This window comes from Schistocerca gregaria, chromosome 4 (assembly GCF_023897955.1).
Source record: "Schistocerca gregaria isolate iqSchGreg1 chromosome 4, iqSchGreg1.2, whole genome shotgun sequence".
Classification (NCBI taxonomy): domain Eukaryota; kingdom Metazoa; phylum Arthropoda; class Insecta; order Orthoptera; family Acrididae; genus Schistocerca; species Schistocerca gregaria.
In genome coordinates this window covers 770,766,237-770,789,391 of record NC_064923.1, presented here as the reverse complement: position 1 = coordinate 770,789,391, position 23,155 = coordinate 770,766,237, and the positions used below count along the sequence as shown (strand labels likewise).

At 41.1% G+C, this 23,155-nt stretch overlaps 1 protein-coding gene across 1 annotated transcript in view; it reads left to right on the top strand.

The window, feature by feature from the left end:
• The window catches only part of LOC126267918 (dynein intermediate chain 3, ciliary-like), a 217,311-nt gene that overhangs the window by 79,627 nt on the left and 114,529 nt on the right, over positions 1–23,155 (top strand). The window contains exon 2 of the mRNA XM_049973228.1: positions 14,948–15,206. Within this exon, the coding sequence (XP_049829185.1) occupies positions 14,948–15,206 (259 nt within the window). The remainder of the gene's footprint in view (positions 1–14,947; positions 15,207–23,155) is intronic.

The window sequence follows — 23,155 nt, the reverse complement described above, 5'->3', positions numbered from 1 at the left end:
CTATCGACAGAGGATGTCAAATTGATCCACATTTTTAGATTTCCAGAAGCCTTTTGACACCGTTTCTCACAAGCAACTTAAACCAAACTGCGTGCCTATGAAGTATTGCCTCAGTTGTGCGACTGGATTCATGATTTCCTGTCAGAAAGGTCACAGTGCGTAGTAATAGGCAGAAAGTCATTGAGTAAAACAAAAGTAATATCCGGTGTTTCCCAAGGAAGTGTTATAGGCCCTCTGTTGTTCCTGTTCCTTATTAACGACATAGGAGACAATCTGAGTAACTGTCTTAGATTGTTTGCAGATGATGCTGTCATTATCATCTTGTAAAGTCATCAGATGATCAAAATGACTTACAAAATGATTTAAATAAGATATCTGTATGGTGCAAAAAGTGGCAGTTGACCCTGAATAAAGAAAAGTGTGACATTATTCACATGTGTACTAAAAGAAATAAGCTAAATTTTGATTATGTGATAAGTCACACAAATCCGAAGGCTGTAAATTCAGCAAAATACTTAGGAATTACAATTACAAATAACCTAAACTGGAATGATCACATAGATAATATTGTGGGTAGAGCAAACCAAAGACTGTGATTCATTGGCAGAACACTTAGAAGGTGTAACAGGTCTACTAAAGAGACTGCTTACACTACACTTGTCCACCCTATTCTGGAGTATTGCTGTGCAGTGTGGGATCCACATCAGGTGCGACTGACGGATGACATCGAAAAAGTACAAGGAAGGGAAGCTCATTTTGTATTATCACGAAATAGTGGAGATAGTGTCACAGACATGATACATGTGCTGGAGTGGCAGTCATTAAAACAAAGGCGTATTTTGTTGCAATGGGATCTTGTCATGAAATTTCAATCACCAGTTTTCTCCTCTGATTGTGAAAACATTCTGTTGGCACTCACCTACATAGGGAGAAAAGATCATCACGATAAAATAACAGAAATCAGGGCTTGCACAGAAAAATTTAAATGCTTGTTTTTCCCACATGCCGTTTGAGAGTGTAACAGTAGAGAGACAGCTTGAAGGGGATTCATTGAAGCCTCTGCCAGGCACTTTATTGTGAATAACAGAGTAATCACATAGATGTAGATGTAAATGAAGATATTTCATGATTGTACTGACATGCTGACAACACTGACTTACATTTTCCTTAAGTCATTACATGCTTCTTGCACAGAATCTAGTAAAATTCTTCTCTCTAATGCCAACATGGCTGCCCCTTTATATATATGAATCTGAACAATCCAATGCATTGTTATAAAGGGTTTTTTAATAAAATTACAATTAAAACTTTTGTTAAGAAATTAATGACATACTTCAACAGTTGCACTGTCACTGATAGAATGAATAAATTTGTTGAACTTTAACCATTTAATATTTTATAAATGTGAAAATACTCAAACATGAAATATTAACAATACTTTTACTACTTTAATAAAACGCAAAAGATACATGGATCAGAAAATGTTCCTACCAATATAGATGTTTCCAAGTCACCCATTGAGTGTGGCAATATAGGTCTTTTTTTTTTTTATTGACAAAATACTAAAGAACTACATATGTTTACGTGCCACTTATAACATTTTTGCTAACTACATTTTAATTTTCTAATCAATTCTGATTCTCTCAGTTGGTTTTTCATTTAAATACAACAGACTTTCATTTAGTTACCGTTTTAATACAAATCCATCTCAATTTCAATGAAATGACTTTGATCTATGTATACAATCATTTTTTTGCAGATTTCGCCTAATTACATTAATCCTAAATGTTCCTACCAATTACAGGACTTATTACTTTAAATGGGTTTCAATGGATTGTTACATCTCAGCTACTCCTCATATTCCACAATGGTCCAACTTCTGGAGCAATATTTTGTAATCAACACAATCAAACATCTTAGTTAAATCAAAAATATGCCTAGCATTTGAAACCTTGTGTTTAATCCATCCAGTACCTCACAGGGAAAAGAGAGTATAGCATTTTCAGTTGTTAAACCACTTCTAAACCTGAACTGTACATTTGACAGGAAATTATGTGGTGTAAAATGATCAGTTATTCTTACATACACAGCCTTTTTAATAACTTTAGCAAACACTGATGGCATAGATATAGGTTTAAAATTGTCTACATTATCTCTTTCTCCCTTTTTATAAAGCAGCTTTGCTACTGAGTACTTTAATCGTTCAGGAAACTGACCATTCCTAAAGAAAAAATTACAAATATGGCTAAATACAGGGCCAACATGTGCAGCACAGTACTTTAATATTCTGCTAAACACTACATCATAACCATGAGAGTCCTTAGTCTTAAGTGATTTAATTATTGAGTCAATCTCCCCCTTGTCAGTATCACAGAGGAGTATTTCAGACATCAGTCTTGAAAAGGCATTTGCAAGAGTGTTATATGTTCCCTGTTGAAACTAAGTTTTTATTTAATTCACCAGCAATGCTCAGAAAATGGTTGTTAAATACTCTGCGTATATCTGATGTATTAGTATCAGAAATATTTTTACTGTGAACTGATTTTATATCGTCACCCGTGTGCTGTTGACCAGACACTTCCTTCAAAGCTGACCATATGGTTTTAATTTTATCCAGTGAATTAGCTATTCTATTTGTGTGCCACATACTCTTTGCCATCCTAATAACATTTTAAGCACCTTACACTACTGTTTGTAATGGGCTGCTATAGGTTGATTGTGACTTCTTCTAACATTTTCATATAATTTTCACTTTGTACTACATGATACCCTTATCCCACTAATCAGCAACCCAGAATGCCTTTTACTGCTAGTACCCTGTTTAGAATGTTCTAATGGAAAGCAGCTCTCAAGGAGCATGACAAATGTGTTAGGGAAAGCATTATATTTGTCATATATGTTATCGGCTCTATAAACATACTGCCACTGTTGTTCCTTGACGAGGTTTAAAAAACTCTCTATTGCCATTGGATTAGCTTTCCTACATAGTTTGCAATTATGTATAACATTTGTTTGAGTACAAAAGCCTTTTAGTGTTAAAATTCATGCATCATCGTCTGAAAGTTCATTCGCCCTTTTACTAACAGAATGCCCATCTGGTAATCAAGAATGAATAAAAGTATTGTTTATGGCTGTGCTACTGTTCACCTGCCCCCTGATTGGGAAGAAACATAGTCTGCATCAGATCATATGAGTTTAGGAGATTTACCAACATCTTTTTTCTTGAACAGTCACATACAAAATTAATATTGAAGTCACCACATAATCAAATTTATGGTACTTCGTACAAAGTGAATCAAAACCCCTCTCTAGCTTGAACAGAAGTTCTCTGAAATCAGAGTTAGAGGACCTGTAAACAACAATGATTAGAAGTTTAGTTTCTCTAAATTCAACTGCTCCTGCACAATATTCAAATACCCGTTCAGTGCAGTGCCATGATATGTCTACAGACTCAAACTGTTTTTTACATACATGGCCACCCCGCACTCTACAAAGAACTCCTTTGAAAATAGCTGGCTAATCTGTAGCCTGGTAAAGGAAGCCTCTGAACTGAACTGTCAAATTATTTATCTGGGGCTCTGATATACCAATAATTTCAGAGTCATCATCTTTAAGCAGTTCACTAACTTTATCTCTAAAATCTCTTACATTTTGATGAAATATGCTAATTCCTTCTCTACTCGGATGCCTGACCTTCTCTGAAGGCTATTCCTTTATTAGAGGGACTTCGTTTAAGCAGGTACACCTATCAGCTGACTTCAGTCTAAAAAAGGTGCAGCTCTAACACCAACTACTACAGGAATTTTTCCATGAGTGATCCCAGCACCACTAACTACACTGTCACCTGTAAGCTTTGCCAGCCTCCCCATCCCATACCTCTTGAGGTGCAGGCCATGCCTAGTGAAACCTAACCTATTGACTGACTCCAGTGACACCACTGCAATGTGAGCCATGCCCTCCACCATCAGTGCCTTCTCTAACCCCATTTTAACACACCTAACAGCAGCAGTAAGAAGAGGCCAATCATGATGGTGAAACAGTTGCATGAAGTGCACATTAGTGCCACCAGTTCTGTCGGTCACCTGAGCCAACACTGAACTAGGCTTCACAATGCTGGTGACCTGGTACTCACGCCCCAACACTTCCGCAACTGCTGACCCACACCTCTACCGTGCAAACTACCTAGCATCAGAACGTTCTTCTTTCTGTTAGAATTTGCAACTGACATAGACTTACTAAGTGCTGAGGACTGCTACATGTCTCCTACACCTACATCTACAAGAGGCTTCTCTCTTTCAACATTCTCTCTCTACTAAGAAAGCAACAACTTTTATTAATGCTACTAAACCACAACTAATGCCAGTATCACCAAAACTTCACACAGTTTCTTAGCTAAATCCAAAAACTCAGCTGACCACTGGAACACTCAACAAAATTAAAACAGTGATCAAAAATTTTACTGAAATATTTAACAAGAAACAGTAAGAAATATCAGCTGAAAACTACCTAATGAAATTTACTAGCAGGTCACAAACAATTTTAAGTCTTGAAACAAAGTCAAAATCAGTAAAGAGCCCCAGAAGGCTTAGAAATATTACATTTAAAAAAGTTAAAGAAAACACTTTGATGAAAATAGATCAAGACATTTTACATTTATTTCAAAACAGTTTAAGAGAGTAAATGTCCATCTTCAAAACAGTTAGGCTACAGAGGTGGCTGCCAGGAATACAAAAAACGTAAGAACAGTGACAGCAAGCAGGCCTGTATGGGCTTAAGTGTTTGGTAATTGACTACAATTAGAAATATATTTATGACAGAGCATCACAGTAAGCATAAGTACTTAAGTGACTGATGACCCACAACTGCAGTTTGGCACAGAATAGCAGCTCCAAAGAGGTTCTAGTACCAGCCTGTGCCCAGAATGCACCCACTTCCTCTCACGTCATCAAGTTGGCTGGCTGGTGAGCCACACCAAAACAATTTGTTCGCCAGTCGAAGAACCAGGAACTGGATCAGCATACAATATGGCTAACTAGCCCAGCCTGAAAAACTGTCAACTTGGTTATCCTTGTTAGATCAACTTAGACAGTAACCACGTAAAACACAAGAAAAAGACAAACACTTAACTAAGATTATAATGCTTAAGCCCAAGCAATAATCAAAGATAACTGCAATGATACTGTTATTTACAACAAGCTGCCTCCACAAATCCATTAGCATTAAGACTGACTGCTCATTCAAAAATTTCACTAGATACAAATACTGCACCTCACCAATATAAGGCATTCATGAACAGTCCACAGTGTTCGCTACATGACAGCTATGTCCTTGTGCAGCTAGGGCTAACGGACACCCCACTGGGTGGTCAATAAAATTCTAAAACAATATTAAAAAGAAGAGTTTAACAAGTCAACAGAATAAGTGCCCTGTGTATCACAGTAAGACTCCTATTAGTTGGATCCCTTCACAGATCTACCAAAAAGCAATACCACAAGCAATGCAAACAATACTAAAACCAGTCACTGTGCAGCAACAGGTATGATTATCAAGTAATGAGGGACACACACAACACAGAAGTGGCCAAAAGACCCAATATACGTCATCTGCTGAAACAACTGACCAACCAACCAATGGTCATTTTCTATAAAATTCCAGGCATGAGTAAGGATTGCAAGTGAATTGACAACTGACAGCTTGTTACCAGGAGATCACTTTGATGGACAGTGGTCACTGGAAAACCTATAACCATCAGCCTGTTGTGGAATGGAGCCTTTGGTCACATCTCACACAATTGGCCATCTGTCACCCTGGCCATTTCAGCTCAGAGCTCCAACATCCTCCCAGTGCTGTCCAAATGAGACTCACTGCCACAGAAATTTGGCCAAGCAGTTGCGGCTTGGTGGCAGTGCCACCGAACGACCAGAGGAGAAACCAAGTAGAGGAAGTCACCCAGAAGAAAAACTGATACGAGTCAACACAGATGAACCTCCCCCACTGGAACAATAATCCTGCCCCCTCCCCCCTCCCCCCCCCCCCCCCCCAGCTTATTCTTGTCAGGGGAGTGAGAGAACAGAGAGGCTTTACCCGGCCTGTTTAATCTGAATAATGTACTCGGGAGGCCCTACAGTTGGCTATATATGGACTAAAAGCTTAACAAGACCCAGCAATTGGAGGAACTAAGGTCCCAGAAAATGTGGCACATGCTTCCTAGAAATACCAGCATCGCTACCATCCACAGAGCAGAATTATGAACGAAAATTTGATCCCCAACTTTCACACGAGTGGGCTGCCTCCCTAATTATAATGCTTGGCTTATTGGTGGTGAGCCAATTGGATATTTCGCCTAGCCCTGTCCCAGTTCAGTTGAATAACCTCTGGGATAATCTTTTGCAGCAGAAGGTCGTTAATGTTCTGCAAGGGGAATTGAGTGGGTAAGGAAGGATTAGCGAAGTGGGAGTGGCCTTCATAGCCTCATGTTGGTAGTAATTAAGGCAAGGTTAATCCATGGGAATGAGGCATCACACTTGGTATGGGTCTTAGTATGATAGACAATGAGAGTGGCCTTAAGGTTCGAGTTTACTCTCGCAGCAAACGAGGCTGGGGGATAGTAGGATGTTGTCGTAATATGTCTAATGTCATTCTGGAAAAAAAAGAGCTTAAACTATTTTGAAACAAAGGCTGGGGCATTGTCACTGACTAAGGCCCAGGGCAGACCAAATACAGAAAACATCTTAGAAAAATGGTAGGTAGTAAATGAGGCTGTAACTCCCCTATTAGGAATAAGGCAGCTGAATGGGGAAAAACCAGCCACGACAACCAAGATGTAACAGTTCCCTGCCTTAGTATGGGGAAGGGGACGCATGTAATCGATGAATAACTTGTTCATAGGGTGTTGTTCTCTCTCCAACTGGAGGGGGTCCTTGGGAGAGTTGTCATTAGGTTTTCTGATTTTACATACACTACGTGATCAAAAGTATCCAGACACCCCCAAAAACATATGTTTTTCATGTTAAGTGCATTGTGCCGCCACCTACTGTCAGGTACTTCATGTCAGTGACCTCAGTAGTCATCATCATGAGAGACCACCTACAGCTGAACAGGGTCGTAATGTGTAATAGACAGGCACCTATCCAGACCATCACACAGGAATTCTGAACTGCATCAGGATCTACTAAGCAGGAGGTGAGAAAACTTGGATTTCGTGGTTGAGCGGCTGCTAATAAGCCATACATCACGCCGGTTTATGCCAAATGTCGCCTCGCTTGGTTTAAGGAGTGTAAGCATTGGACGGTTGAACAGTGGAAAAACTGCTGTGTGGAGTGACGAATTATGGAACACAATGTGACGATCCAGTGGCAGAGTGTGGTCATGGCAAATGCACGGCGAACGCCATCTGCCAGCGTGTGTAGTGACAACAGTAAATTTCGGAGGTGGTGGTATTATGATGAGGTCGTGTTTATAATGGAGGGGGTTTGCACCCCTTTTTGTTTTGTATGGCAGTCACAGCACAGGCCCACATTGATGTTTTAAGCACCTTCTTGCTTCCCACTGTTTAGGAGCAATACGGGGATGGTGATTGCATCTTTCAACACGATTGAGCACCTGTTCATAATGCACGGCCTGTGGCAGTGTGGTTACACAACAACAACACCCCTGTAATGGACTGGCCTGCACAGAGTCGTGACCTGAATCCTATAGAACACCTTTGAGATGTTTTGGAAAGCCGACTTCATGCCGGGCCTCACCGACTGACATTGATACCTCTCCTCAGTGCAGCACTCCGTGAAGAATGGGCTGCCATTTCCCAAGAAACCTTCCAGCACCTGATTGAACATGTGCCTGCGAGAGTGGAAGCTGACATCAAGACTAAGGGTGGGACAACACCATATTAAATTCCAGCATAACCGATGGAGGGTGCCACAAATTTGTAAGTCACTTTCAGCCAGGTGTCCAGATATTTTTGATCACATAGTGTAGCTGGCACTCCCCTACTAATCATTGGACATCCTTACTGAAAGATGGCCAAGTTACATGTTGTTTCAGTTTAGCAATTGTATTGTGAAGCCTCAAATGGCCCCTGAGCAAGAAGTCATGAAAATAGAGAAAATTAGCGGGATAAAGTCCAGGGGCAAACAAACTCTGGGCTCAGGTGGTCTCCCAACCTCACGACACAAATCCCTTAATCAACAGATATCCTGGCACCTGCCCTCCAGCAAGGAGAAGCTTCCTAATAGTGTCCAGCTCAGGATCCCAGCCCTGCTAAATGCTGAGATCAGCAAAGAGCTCCGGCACTTTGGTTAAGATGGCAACAGCCGATTCCTCAGATGCTTTTTCACACACGGTTATCTTCTTGCTGTACTCCAGAAACATTCAGCTAAGTGCATTGGGCACCTGGTCGTCAGCCCCCTCATATGCCACACCCGAAAGCGGAATCGGATATATGCTCACCTAGCAATTCTTCCAGTTTTTGTGGGATGGGCCAGGACACAGCTTAACACCTGATTGGCCAGGACACAGCTTAACACCTGATTGTCAGTTTTGAGATCAAACCCCCCTACATAGAATTTTAATTTTTCGAGCATTTTAATGCAGCCAGTGTCAAGCTCCTAGAAGCATAGGTGACAGGGCACCTCCTCCCAGAACATTCCTCCAGTAGAACAGCAGCAACACCAGCAATGGAGCCATTGGTCTGGACTATAAAGGCTTTTTGAAACTCCGGGAAGGCCAATGCTGGAGGGTTACTCAAAGCAGTTTTAATTGCTTCAAAGGCAGACTGCTGACTCTCTCCCCAAATGAAGGGTGCCCCCTTTTTACATAAACTATTAAGAGGGGCCAATTAAACAACCTATTCCCTTTTTATTCATGGGGGGCTGGAGTCATCACAAGGTGGAGGTCCGCTCTTGGTCAGTCCTGAACCCATCCTCTGAAACAATATGCCCCAGGAAGGAGATCTTACATTTAGCTAGGGTGCCCTTAATCCAGCTGCCCAAAGCCATGGTAACATCCCCTGAATATGATACAGATGCTGATCAAGAGAACTACTATAGATTAGAATGTCACTGAGGTAGTTATACACATAGCTAAAATTGAGATCGCACAACTCTTGGTCCAACAGACAAGACGAGACTACTTCCCCAATAGATAAGTCTAAAGGAATTTGATTGAACTCATACAGGTTCCAGTTGGTACAAAATGCGGTCATCTGCCTAGAATCCTCAGTAAAAGTGGTATCTGATAATAGGGTTGGTTAAGATCAAGCACAGTAAAGTAGCTGGCTCCAAACGACTACGTGAAACAATTACGTAAATCAGGCAATGCCCCGGATTTAAGGATAACCTTTTGGTTAAGGGCCCTATAATCATCCTCCGGCCTAAAATCTTTGCCTTGTCCCATGGGAAGAAGAAAAATAGGCAATGCTTAAGGTGACTTAGATGGCCTGATAAATCCTTCCTTCAACATTTGGTTCACTTTCTGCTGCAATGTCCTCATTTTGGGGAGTGACAAACGATACGGAACATCATCCAATAAATGAATTTTACACTACATTTTGTCTGTTACGCCGAAATGGTTAGTGAGGACATCAGGATAATCTCCCAAGATCTTCAACAGCTGGTGAGCGTGACTTTGCTCAAGATGATTAATGACAAACTCAGATTGGCATGAGTTAAGTAGCTTGATGTTGCCACAGTTATGACAAGAACAAAGGGCTATTTTTCCCAAAGGATGAAACTTAAAGAAAAAGGTCTTACTGGCAAAATCAAGCACCAACCCAGTTTGCTGAATAAAGTCGCAACCGAGGAGTAAGGGAACAGACAAATTCTTAGCAATGGCCAGTTTAATTGGCCATGAAAGATCAAAAATGGGTTGTTTCCCTGCACCTCATCTGTCAGAGGCAACACTTGGCCATTAACTGCCCGACATCTCTAAATAGTTTGACACAATGGTGGCATTCTAATAACCTATCATGTTCCAAATACCAATATTAATATAACAAAGAAATTGAGTTGCCTAAGTCTAATAAGTCACAGAATGGTTCCTGGTTAAGTTGAGCACAAACATATGGCAAGGAACAACTGTTAATGTCTTGGACTAGAGTACATTGACTAGGAGGTTTGCACTGACCAGTCTCACTTCGGTGCATTTGGCACCATCTATTAGGTCTCGAGCCATGCTCAACTGGACAATCACACAACAGATGATCTCCTTTTCTGCACCAGAAACATGCTTTATGACCAGAATTTTTAAATGGTAACCAATGCCTTGGACTTGGGACTTGGACTCTAACCCTTTTGCTGGTTGTGCTATTCATCTGCAAATCTCAAAAGAGTCCTTGGAAGACAACAGTTTGTTTAATTCAGAAAATGTAGTGAGCTTCTGGACAAATGCAGCCCTTGACTGACCTTCCAGTCTTGTGCCCTGCTCAGTGTTGTGTTCCGTGACCATCTTCTGCAATTTGGCAACTGCCGTGCACACATATTCTATGTATTCGAGCAAATTTTCAGTAGGCCCTTGTACTTGCCAATAATGGTCATACTCTAATTCATTAAGGATGTGGGATGATAGCTTGAACTGTATCACATGACTCCTTAGATATCCCAGAGTGCCCTGATCCCTAAGTATCTCTGAAAGTAAACTACTTAGCAAATCTTGGCTCAAAGGATATAATAAATGCAATGTAACTTAGTGGGGAAAGTGCAATGCATCAGCATGAATCTCAAAACAGACAATCATCCATAACAGCTTTTCAACCTGGGACAGTTGGTCAATGGCTAGATCAGAAACACCCCAAAATAAATGCATAATTAGGTTAGGCAACTAACAAATGATTCCACAGCTGATCTGTTGGGAAGGTAAGCATCAGTGTCCTGGTCTGCTTCAACTGATGAGTCCTGGATAGTGTCACATCTCTCTGTGCCACTTGCCTCTCCTTCTAAACTCATTGCGAAAGTGGTTACTTGTCAGCCCTTGAAGCAAGTAAACAGTTGGCCAACAGTGTCATTGTGTCCCTTATTAAGAGGGAGGAGCCTCAAATCAGAGTTGAGCCTGAACTCTTTCTCTCTGCTTGTGACTTCAAGAAACCGAATATTGCGGCTAAGCTCTCTGAGAGCACTAGAACAAGTAGAAAGCACTGCACCTATCTCACCAAACAGATCAGAAGAAATATGAATTGGGCTGTCCAAGGGCGTGTGCAACCTCTCTGCTACCTCAGTAACACCACCACCTATTGGTTGCCACCATAACTTAAGCTCATATTAAATGTTACAAGAAGGTCAAAATCAGTACGGAGCCCCAGAAGGCTTACAAAAATTCTCTTTAAAAAAACTTAAAAAAAACCATTAACAGAAATAGATCAAGATATTTTACAATTCTTCCAAAACAATTTAAGAGAGTAAATGCCCTGCTTCAAAACAACTAGACCACTGTGGTGGCTACCAGGAATACTACATATGTAAAAACAGTGACAGCAAGCAGGCCTGTAGGGGGTTAAATGTTAACTAAAATGCAACAGAGTTTAACTTGGGGAAATTTAGTAACTGTCCGATGGCTTGACACCCTATTTGATCATTTTTAAGGCTTGTTTCCAGGGGGGAAGGCAGGTAAGGGCAAATTTAATGAGGAACATAAAATTAAGAAGATCCTCAGAACAGAGCATTGCTGTAAGCTGACTGACAACCCGCAACCACAATTTGACATGTAATAGTGGTCCCATTGAGGTTCTAGTACCAGCCTCTGCCCAGAACTGTGCTCGCTTCCTCACTCATCATCAAGTGGGTCAGTTGGTGAGGCACACTGGAACAGTTTGTTGGCCAGTCAAACAACCAGGAACTGTATCAGCATACAATATGGCTAACTAGCCCAACCTGCAAAACTGACAATCTGATATTAGTGTTATATCAGTTTAGACCATGTAAAACACAAGAATAATTCACCATTTGAAACTTCTGCAAATTTATTCCATTTTATTTTTAAACACTTAAATAATATTACAGTACATAAGCCCAAGAAATATCAAAGATAACTACAATGAAACTGTTATTTGTCCCCAGAACTCTGAAATTATATATATACTGTATATCCCCATTGGATGGCCAGTCAAATTCTAAAACATAATTTAACAAAAAGAGTTTATCAATTCAACACAACTATTGCCCTGTCTATCCCAGTAGTACTCCTACTACTTGGATCCCTTCACAGATATACCAAAAAACAATACCACAAGCAACTCAAACAATACTAAAACCAGTCAGTGTGTAGCAACAGGTATTAATTGCAAGTAATGAGGGGCACACAGAAGCCAGAAGCAGCCAAAAGACCAAGTACACATCATCTGCTGAGACAACCGACCAACCAACCAATGGTCATTCCTGATGAAATCCCAGGTAAGAGAAAGGGTTGCAAGTGAATTGACAACTGACAGCTTGTTACTAGGAGGTCACTTCAATGGATGGCAACACAATGGGTGGTGCGAGCAACACACTTTCGATGGGAAACCAATAGCCATCAGCCTCTCGCAGAATGAAGCTTCCTCATCCTGTTCAATCGGCTATACAACTCTTTGACCACTTCAGTTCAGAGCCACAACTTCCTCCCAGCACTGTCCAAATGAGACTCACGTGCAGTGAAAATTTTTCCCACTGGTTGCAGCATGGTGGCAGTGCCACCAGACAACCAGAGGAGAAGCCAAGCACAGGAAGCCACCTGGAAGAGAAATCGATACAATCTGACACGGCTCAACTGCATATTGGAGTACGTGTATGATGAAGTCATTAGCAAGGTCCCACATTTATTGGTGTGTGGTGAATGCTACCACTGAACACACTGCCCACAACTGCCATGTCTGTGCTGACAATCAGTTGGCTCTAACACTGTGTTTTAACCCTGTGTCCCTCCTGAGCCTTTGTGCAAAGAGTCCACATTGATTTTGCCAGACCATTCCAGGGACCAGTGTGACTGCTTGTTGTTGATGCCTTCCTTAAATTCCCATATATGTCTTAAGAATGCCTAGAACAATGGTGTTGGTTACTGCCTGAGTATTTTATACTATCTTTGCCTTAGAGGGAGCGTCCACCACAACTGTCTCTGACAATGGCCCTCATTTTATATTATCTGTGTTTCAGTTATTCTGTCAGTGCCATGGTATCAAGAATCTGATTACAGCCACAGTCCACCAGTCTCAAACTAAGAGGTGGAGCAGCTGGTCAGAATATTTAAAATGTAGATGCACAAATTTATAATGACAGTCATTTCCGAGGATGCACTTAACAGCTTCCTTGCCACTTATCAGTCCATCCTCATGAACAGATAGTCTGGCATAAAAACCAGCTCTCTCTATGGCAGTCTGCACTGCCTGTACTCCCTCCCCCCTGTCCTTCTGCAGCCAACTAGAGCAAGTGCAAGCAACCACACCCATAACAACCTCCCCCCCCCCCCCCCCCCCGCCTCCCGATTGCCTCCTGCCATCAGATTGATTGTCACTCTTGCCCCTACTTATGGCAATCTAGTGGCTTTGACAGTGACCAGCAATGGGAGCCAGTGGAGGTGGAAACATTTACCTCTTACGTCACGTCTGGCATTCCCCCCCCCCCCCCCCCCTCCTCCTCCGCACCACCACCTCCACCACCACCACCACACCACTACCACCCACACCTACACAACACCTCTCACAAAGTGAATATAGCAACAGAGATCAACCCAATAAGCAGTGAGCTATCCCTGGAAATGGAGCCACTCTCACCCCCTCACCCACCCCCACTGTCCCAATTGGCACAAGCACCTCAACAGGGTGTACGAGTGGCCAGTGCAAAGATCCATGTCAGTTGTCCTGGAAGTGTGTGATCACAGTGCAGAGATGCTGTGGGATGATTTGGTGATAGGAATGCCAGTGCCTCTCTTTCCTCTTCTTCTTTTGGGCCTTTGTGCTGATTAACAGACAGAGAGATGTTATATCTGGAATCATTTTTGTCGTGGTGTTAAACCTGTTCTTTCTTCCTTCCTTGTTTTTTGTATCTACAGTGATTCAAATTCCCCTTTAAGCCACAGGGTCAATATCGAGTCTCAGATACTATGGCTGTCAAGGGAGCACAAGTGAAGAGTACAATGGGCATGCCATCTGGCAGAGTTCTATAGTTAAGCACGCATGTGCAGTCACATATTACCATCTCCCTGTTATCACTTGACGCCTGCAGACTGCACCATTTGATACAGCGTTTGACTATTGCTTATCTTATAGTTTTCTCTCTTTCAGTATTAACTCTGGACTGATATTGTGTGGTTACAATGGCCATGCTGTGTTTTGGCAGACTGGAATTGCACAAGGCCTGTAATATTGTCTTGTAGCTCATCATTGAAGTCAAACTGTTTGGAGCCAAGTGTCTTTTTCATGTGTATAAAGAGGTAGAAATCACCTGTATCCAAATACAAACAGTATAGTGTACGACGAGAACCATCCCATTTGAAGTGACACAACAATCATAATGTTTTCAAATGTGGTACATTTTTAACAGCCCCTATGCAGCTGAACTTGGCTATCACTGATTTCCACATCTTCATGCACATGAGACTGTGAATTGCCTTCCAATACTTTGTCTTCAATGAAAAACCCAAATGTTGTTGCAGAATGGCAGCAATCTCAGGTGGCAGAATTTCATTACAGTTGGAAATTGTCAGTTAGTTAATAGAAATGATAAACTCATAAATCTGAATGGTTATTATTAAAAAAAATCAAATGGTGCAAATTTCATAATTTTATGATAAATGTCCATTAACTATTCCACTATTCTGTGGGATAAGTTACTTTCCAAACTGTCCTCATATAAACTGGGTTTTGCAATGCAGTAACCTTGTTATGGAACTTGTTCAAGTCATTAATCATAATGAAACTTGACTGCTCTAAAGGTCTGCTCAGAATCTGTATATTTGTAAAGACATTTTATCTATAATATTTCAGCCAATGGAGCATTATATACTGCAAAATAACACTGTCAACATTTATGATGACTACTATGGAGGTATCGAGTTCCAGTCACTTGACAAGATGGCAACTGCTCGGAAAGTTAGTGTTTTCAGGGACTGCTCACGTCCTGAAAGACCAATTAACCACATTTCTTGGGCACCAGAAGGATCATTGATGGCTGTATCGCACTGCAATATGAGTTTTGGAGCATTGCTTAAAAACACAGATACAACATCATACATCTGGGATGTTGGTGAGTGTTATAAAATTGATGAGTCTATAAACATTAATTCAGAATTATTTGCTGGAAATTAGTAGCTACATTTGTAAATAGGACTGTCAGTGGTATCTACTCCCAGAATTCTTAATAGCTTGTGTAAAAAATAATTTAGAAACAGATTCTGGGGAAGACGTTAACATGTAGGTGTAGTAGGTCTCCTGTACGGACATAGACGTACGAATGAGTCAGCTGATGTGATGATGAACAGATAATACTTTGTTAGAACAGAACACATACAAGACGTCTGCACCATATGAAGGTCAGGTCAAAACCAGACTGTTTTTCATCTCCAGTCCTACAGATATTCCACTTCAGAGCTGCATAACTTTGGTCTCTGACATCAGTAATATATATTTCAAGACTTACCAAGTGGGAAAGCGCTGTAGATAGCCACAATGAATAAAACACACAAACACACACACAGAATTTCAAGCTTTTGCAACCGGTGGCTGCTTCATCAGGAAAGAGGGAAGGAAAAGGAAAGATGAAAGGATGTGGGTTTTAGGGAGAGGGTAAGGAGTCATTCCAATCCCGGGAGCGGAAAGACTTACCTTAGGGGGAAAAGGGATAGGTATATACTCACGCGCGTGCGCGCGCACACACACACACACACACACACACACACACACACACACACACATATCCATCCATACATACACAGACACAAGCAAACATATTTAAAGGCAAAGAGTATGGGCAGAGATGTAAGTTGAGACGGAAGTGTGGAGGCAAAGATGATGTTGAATGACAAGTGAGGTGTGAGTGGCGGCATCTTGAAATTAGCGGAGATTGAGGCCTGGTGGATAACGAGAAGAGAGGATATATTGAAGGGCAAGTTCCCATCTCTGGAGTTCGGATAGGTTGGTGTTGGTGGGAAGTATCCAGATAACTTGGACGGTGTAACTCTGTGCCAAGACGTGCTGGTCGTGCACCAAGGAATGTTTAGCCCCAGGGTGATCCTCATTACCAACAAACACTGTCTGCCTGTGTCCATTCATGCAAATGGACAGTTTGTTGCTGGTCATTCCCACATAGAAAGCGTCACAGTGTAGGCATGTCAGTTGGTAAATCACGTGGGTGCTTTCACACATGGCTCTGCCTTTGATCGTGTACATCTTCCGGGTTACAGGACTGGAGTAGGTGGTGGTTGGAGGTGCATAGGACAGGTTTTACACCGGGGGCAGTTGCAAGGGTAGGAGCCAGAGGGTAGGGAAGGTGGTTTGGGGATTTCATAGGGATGAACCAAGAGGTTACGAAGGTTAGGTGGACGGCGGAAACCTTTCATCTTTCCTTTTCCTTCCCTCTTTCCTGACGAAGCAGCCGCCGGTTGCGAAAGCTCGAAATTCTGTGTGTGTGTTTGTGTGTTTTATTTATTGTGCCTATCTACCGGCGCTTTCCCGCTTGGTAAGTCTTGGAATCTTTGTTTTTAATATAGTTTAATTTGACAGTGGACCACAACATTTTGTTCCTAAAAATTCTCTAGATCATCTAATGCTTTCGGTCGGAATATCTCAAGTGCTTGTTGGCAGGAGCGATAGGTTGCTGGAGAATGCTGGGAAGTGGAATGGGTCTTGGTCACAACAGAGTACTGAGAAGAACAGTTCTGTAGGGGACATCGGAGGAAGTGGTAGCAAAGTTTTACTTTGACATCATGCTACAGAAGGACATAGGACTTGGTAATATACTTCATGTGACAGGAAAGTTTTGTAAGACGTCTGTTGTAAGGCAATGGTGGTGCAGGCTTATGCTCAGTCAAATGCAGCTACAAGTAATTTTGAACTAGCAATTATATTTATTATTCTATAACTTGTTTAAGTATATTTTGTAGGTCAAACATTTCTGCATAACATTGCTTTATTTTGAAATAAATTATCAGTCTTGTGCAACTTTAAACTAGTATTACCAGCTACATTAATTTTCAAATATGGCCCAATTTTATCATTTCTGATCATTGCTCATAACTGCACTGTATTATTATTAAGTAATTCACACAATGTGCCTGTGCTTAATTTAAGATCACAATTTACTGTAGATTATTTAGCTATCTTATCTACTGGGTGTAAAACAGGCATGTATGGCTCAATCTTATGATGTCAAAAAGCCACATTTTCAGTTAGGGCTGTATCTATCCCAAATGAATTCTTATTTTTAACTCACACTGCATGTGTAGAGAAATGTTTGTGGCTAGTTAACAGGTTTACTAGTGTCAGGAGAGGAGATGGTATGGCAGATTTGTTTATGGGTGAACTAGATAGAGTACTGCCTGTCAATAAAGACTCTGGTAAGGTTATCCATGTATTTCAACAACTCCTTTCCATTGCAGTTGTGGTGTCCTTATGTGGTGAGGCTCTAAGGAAGAGACTTTTTGACTTGTGACTTGTGACAGCTGTCAGAGTGAGAGTACTGTTGCTGCATACTTGATATCACCAGCCACATTTATGGAACCACATGAAAGATGGAGGTTAACATGTAGGAAGGTGGCTCATTGAGGTGAGAAGGACCAGGGGAAGTGGATTTCAGAGTGGGTGTTGAGGTTATGGAGGAAAGAACAAAGGTTGTTCATGACATGAGTCCACCTCCCAAGCTCCACTGACCTAACCCCACAGGTCTCCCTACTGGTCATCCCCTTGTGGTCCCACAGAATGAACCTCTGCCTTTGTTGACCAACACCTTTATACTATTGTTCATAACCTCCTGTCTTACATTCAAGACACTGCTCACTTCCTTCACTGCCTTTGCACCTGACTTCTTGTTGGTCACTGTTCTTATACACCAACATCTCACATGCTTATGGCCTTGCAGCCATGCACCTTTCCAATGTCTTTCTGATACCAGACCCTTCACTTGTTTCCTAATCCTCTTAGCCAACGTCTCGACCCAGAATTATTTCACCTTAGAGGGCCAAATTGATAAACAAATTCATGGTACTGTCACAGATATTGCCTGGCACCATCCTGTGCCAGTTTATTTATGGGCCATCTGGAGGAATTCTTCCTACCCAGTAAACATGTAACACCCTTGTCTGGTTGATGACAAATTCATGATCTGGACTCATAGCAGGACAGCTTTTGCTCTTTCTTCCATAACTTCAACATCTACTCCCAAATCTGCTTCACCTAGTCCTTCTCAATTCAATGAGTCACCTTCTTAGATGTCAATCTCCACCTCTCAGATGGCTGCATAAATATGTCTATTCATCTCAGATGCACCAGTCACTTTCACAGCTGTCATCAATTTCATGTCAGACAGTCTCTTTGTTACCATGTATGCTGCACCTGCAGTGGAAAGCAGAAGTTGTCAATATACACTTATAACCTTCCCAGAAACTGTATCCATAAATTGATCATGCCATCTCCTACACTATCTCTAGTAAATCTGTTAACAAGCCATGGACCAGCATTCCTCTTATCACTCAGTATCACACTGCCCTTGAAGCTCAACCACATCCTTCACCATGGCTTCGACTACCTCTTGTCATGCCCTGACATGAGGTGTTCCTATCCAAAATTCTACCCACTTCACCGAAAGTAGTATTCTGCTACCCACCCAACCTTATCCATCCCTGTTCCAGTCTGACCTAATCCTGCATCCATTGAGTCATTCCATTCTGGTTGACCCAGGTACATAACCTGTCCCATACATTGCCCACCACCTACAACTGCAGTCCAATTGCAGGCATTTTCTGCTTTCTACACTGTGAAAAGCAGGTCCCTGTATGAATGCAGCCATTTTTGTTAGCTATGCTGCAATTACTGTTCAGTATTTTGTGGTCAGTATTCTGTGGCATTCCATGACAAGTAACCAACTGTCTACTCACATGAATGTCCACCGCTAAACTCTGACAAACAGCAAACTTGACCATCCAGTTCTCAGACAAGCATATCTTGCACTCTCACCATCACCCTGGCCTGATCATCTGATAACCTGTTTCCCACTCCCTCACCTCACCTTTTCCCTCCCTTCTGCCCACACCATTCTGTCCCTGTTCAGCTCGTGTATAATTTTCTCTCACCACTCTTCTTCCTCCCATGCAGACATTCTCTCTGTCAGGAGGCAGTGTGGATGTGGCACCCTTGCAAAGAACTGCAGCACAGGCAGATGGCCACACAGGTTCGATGGACCTGTGACAACTGAGCAGGTGGCAGCATGTACATGGCATACTGGCAAAGCTGTGATATTGGTATGTGCCAGCATCGATGTGATGAACATGTGAATACCACAGTGCGAACAACCCACAGCATGAAACTTGTGATGCATGGACAGTGCCATGAATAAGTGGTCACATGGAGTCCTCGTAGATACATTGTGGTATTGAAAATACTGTTGCCTTCTGCTACTCCACAACTGTGCTGTTGCTACTACTACTGCTGTTGCTGCTGCTGCTGCTGCACTGTTTAGAGCTCAGAGCCCCCACACTAACTCTCCACGTCTAAGGCTTCATATGTTTATTAGGGCACTCAATCCTGAAATAAATCTTGGAATTAAATGTAACTACAATCCTGTACTGGATGAGACAACCCAATTGGGGTTATTGTAACTGTTAAATGTTATGAAATTACTCACCAGTTGAAATAAATTTTTTGCTATCCCATTTTCATATTTAGGGGTTTTATTACGTGTAGTTTCTTTAAGCACTTATAGAAGGCCTGTGAATAGTTTATAAACAGCTAAATAAATTAACAGATTACTAAACAAAAGAGATGAAAAATCGAATGATCCCTCAGGATAATGATTTAACCTACATGCAGTTAGGTACTTTTGTGCCACTTTTTAACATTTTATGAAAATACTGTACACAAAATAAGTTACACTTAACAACAGACTTTGTAAAATTTTATGCCTGTCATTACTGATTGCTTGGAAAGTGAAGATGTAAACTAACTGTGCCTATTAGAGTAAAATTTCAATTTCAGTGCTGGTACAAACTTACATGGTCTTTCAAGATAACTTTAGACCAGTCTTACGAAACAAAGAATTTTTGCCATATTTAATGATCTGGGTAAATTTAGATCATGCCAGAAGGAATGCATGTGTTAATATGAAGTAAAAACAAACAGTGTTAATTCAGTGCTGCAGGCTTACTTTGAAATGTCAAGATAACTGTATCAGCTTTGCAGTGTTCAACTTAAATCACTTTTACCAGACACTCTGTTCACAGACAAGGCAATCAAAGGATAATCACAAGGCTAAGAGCTTGTAGGGGAAATTGGAAGGACAACTGAAATACTAACTAGAAATCACAGATATAATAAAACTTTCACTCTAAGTAAAAAATAATGCAAGTAGCTGGAGCAGCAGCCATTTGAAACAAAAGTGGAAAGTAGTGCAAAGATACCCTGACTGGTAAAAAGTTACCTTGATTGACTGTAACCATAGTGTAACAGACCTAACTTCTGGTTAATTAGGATTTTTAAATTACATGTGCATCTAATATTCCCTGTTGCTTGGGAAAGGCACCTGTTCCAAATAACAATTAAAATCCAAATAACTGCAGGTATAGTTGTAACTGAGTTGTTATGGTGTAACTACTTTTGCACAATAACGATTGAAAGAAATACCGACAAAAAAGATAAAAATAAGAAATAGTTACTGAAATTTGGAAAAATAAACTGATCTGTTATAATTGGAGATCACAAATGACTTAAGAATGGTCGCTAGCACACTGTTGGAGCAAAAATTACTATATGATTATTAAGTGTTTATAAACTGTAATTACAAACTAATCATTGAATTATAATCAGATAAGGACAGAAACAAATTGTAACACACACCAAATAAGGGAGACTGTTTTGGCACAATTAGCCATTTCTATCGACCTCATTTACATGAATAACCGGACAGAATATAATTCACGAAGCACTAATATCAAATGCCTAGTAGGCTTACTGCAAGTAAAAAGTTCTGAGCTGGGAAAATGTTTGACATTTCCTTCATATGCTCCAGTTTCTCAAGCTGAGATCCAAAAGTAGTAGTACAACATTTTTATATAAATTTAGGATCGCCATATTCTTCCATATAATTTGTGTGATGTCCCCGTTTACTCTCCTTCCTCATTCTAACAAACAATCCTGTCATCAGTAATTATGTAACTACTCCTGCTATTGACAAAACTTATTCTCTGGTTAACTTCACTAACCCTGCCAGAATCACCGGTTTCAGTTAGGCAGTATTAAGTGTTTGTACAAGACGTTTTCCATGCTATTCCAATAATAGAACTTAAAGTGGTTGCTAAACGGGGACTGCACAACAGGCCCTTAGTAGTGTAGCGATCTGACAAAAATTTTCTGTCAAAATTTCATTTTCTAGGACACACCAGGAAGATAATGTGTAGCATATGCTTGGAGAAGCACAATTGATAGCTGCAGACAAGGCCTCCTCCATATCTCATGCAAGATTTTTTTTCTTTTTCTTTTTTTTTAGGCCCTGAACACTATTTACCTAAGGGCTACATAACATGTAAAATGTTGGAGCTCTCAATAACTAGTAAAGCCATGTCCCAGTGTGTCTGCTCAGCTCCTTCTTTCTGAAGGAACAGGTACTTGCACACTCACACAGTGAACATGTGAGGCCAGATGGCATTTCGCCTCAAGTGACACAAACATGTTGCCACCCACCACTCAACTTGCTATGAGGATGGCCATCTATATGCATCTTTATGAGCCCTTATTTCTCGTATATTATCTTTGTGGTCCTTATGTGCAATGTATGTTGGCGGCAGTAGAATCATTCAGCAATCAGTTTAAAATCCTGCCGCTCTAAATTTTTTCAATAGTGTTTCTCGAAAAGAATATCATCTTCCCTCCAGGGATTGCCATTTGAATTCCTGAAGCATCTCCGTATCACTTATGTGCTGCTTGAACCCACTGGTAACAAATGTAGTAGCCTGCCTCTGAACTGCTTCGTTGTCTTCCTTCAGTCCAACCTGGTATGGATTCCAAACACTCAAGCAGTACTCAAGAACAGGCCACACCAACATCCTATATGCGGTCTCCTTTACAGGTGAACCACTCTTTCCTAAAAGTCTGCCAATAAACTGAAATCAACCATTCGCTTTCACTATCACAGTTCTCACATGATTGTTCCATTTCATATTGCTTTGCAACTTTATGCCCAGATACTTAAACAGTGTGACTGTGTCAAATAGGACACTAGTAATATTATAACAGAACATTACAGGTTTGACCTCCTACTCATCCACATTAACTATTTTTCCGCATTTAGAGCTGGGTGCCATTCATGACACCAATCGGAAATTTTATCTAAATCGTCTTGTATCTTTCTACAACCACCCAACTGGACACCTTACTGTACACCATAGCATCATCAGCAAACGACTGCAGATTGCTGTCCACCCTGTGTGTCAAGTCGTTCATGTATATAGAGAACAGCAGTGGTCCTATCACACTTCCCTGAGGGTACATCTGACGATACACTTGTCTCTGATGAACATTTACCGTCGAGGACAACACACTGCCATCTGTTATTTAAGAAGTCTTAGAGCCATTTACAAATCTCTGAACTTATTCCATATGCTCCTACCTTCGTTAACAGCCCACAATGTGGCATATGTTGAATGCTTTCCAGAAATCTAGAAATAAGGAATTGCCAGCTGCCCTTCGTGTACCATTCGTAGCATTTCATGTGAGAAAAGGGTAAGCTGAGTTTTGCACAAGCGATACTTTCTAAAACCACTTTTTGACTGCCTGATCTCTAACATCACTAACAAAAGCCATCAGTTTGAATCATCACTATCTAATGACCTGTGTAAACTTTGCAGCATACGGTTTTATTGGACAACAGTTTATCACCATATGCTTAAGGCTGCAGTCCGTACACTTAAGGTTGCGCTCGTGTGTCACTACGGTCACTGGACAGTCATTACCATGGGTGCTGCTAGGTGCACACGCTACTTACAAAGAAGA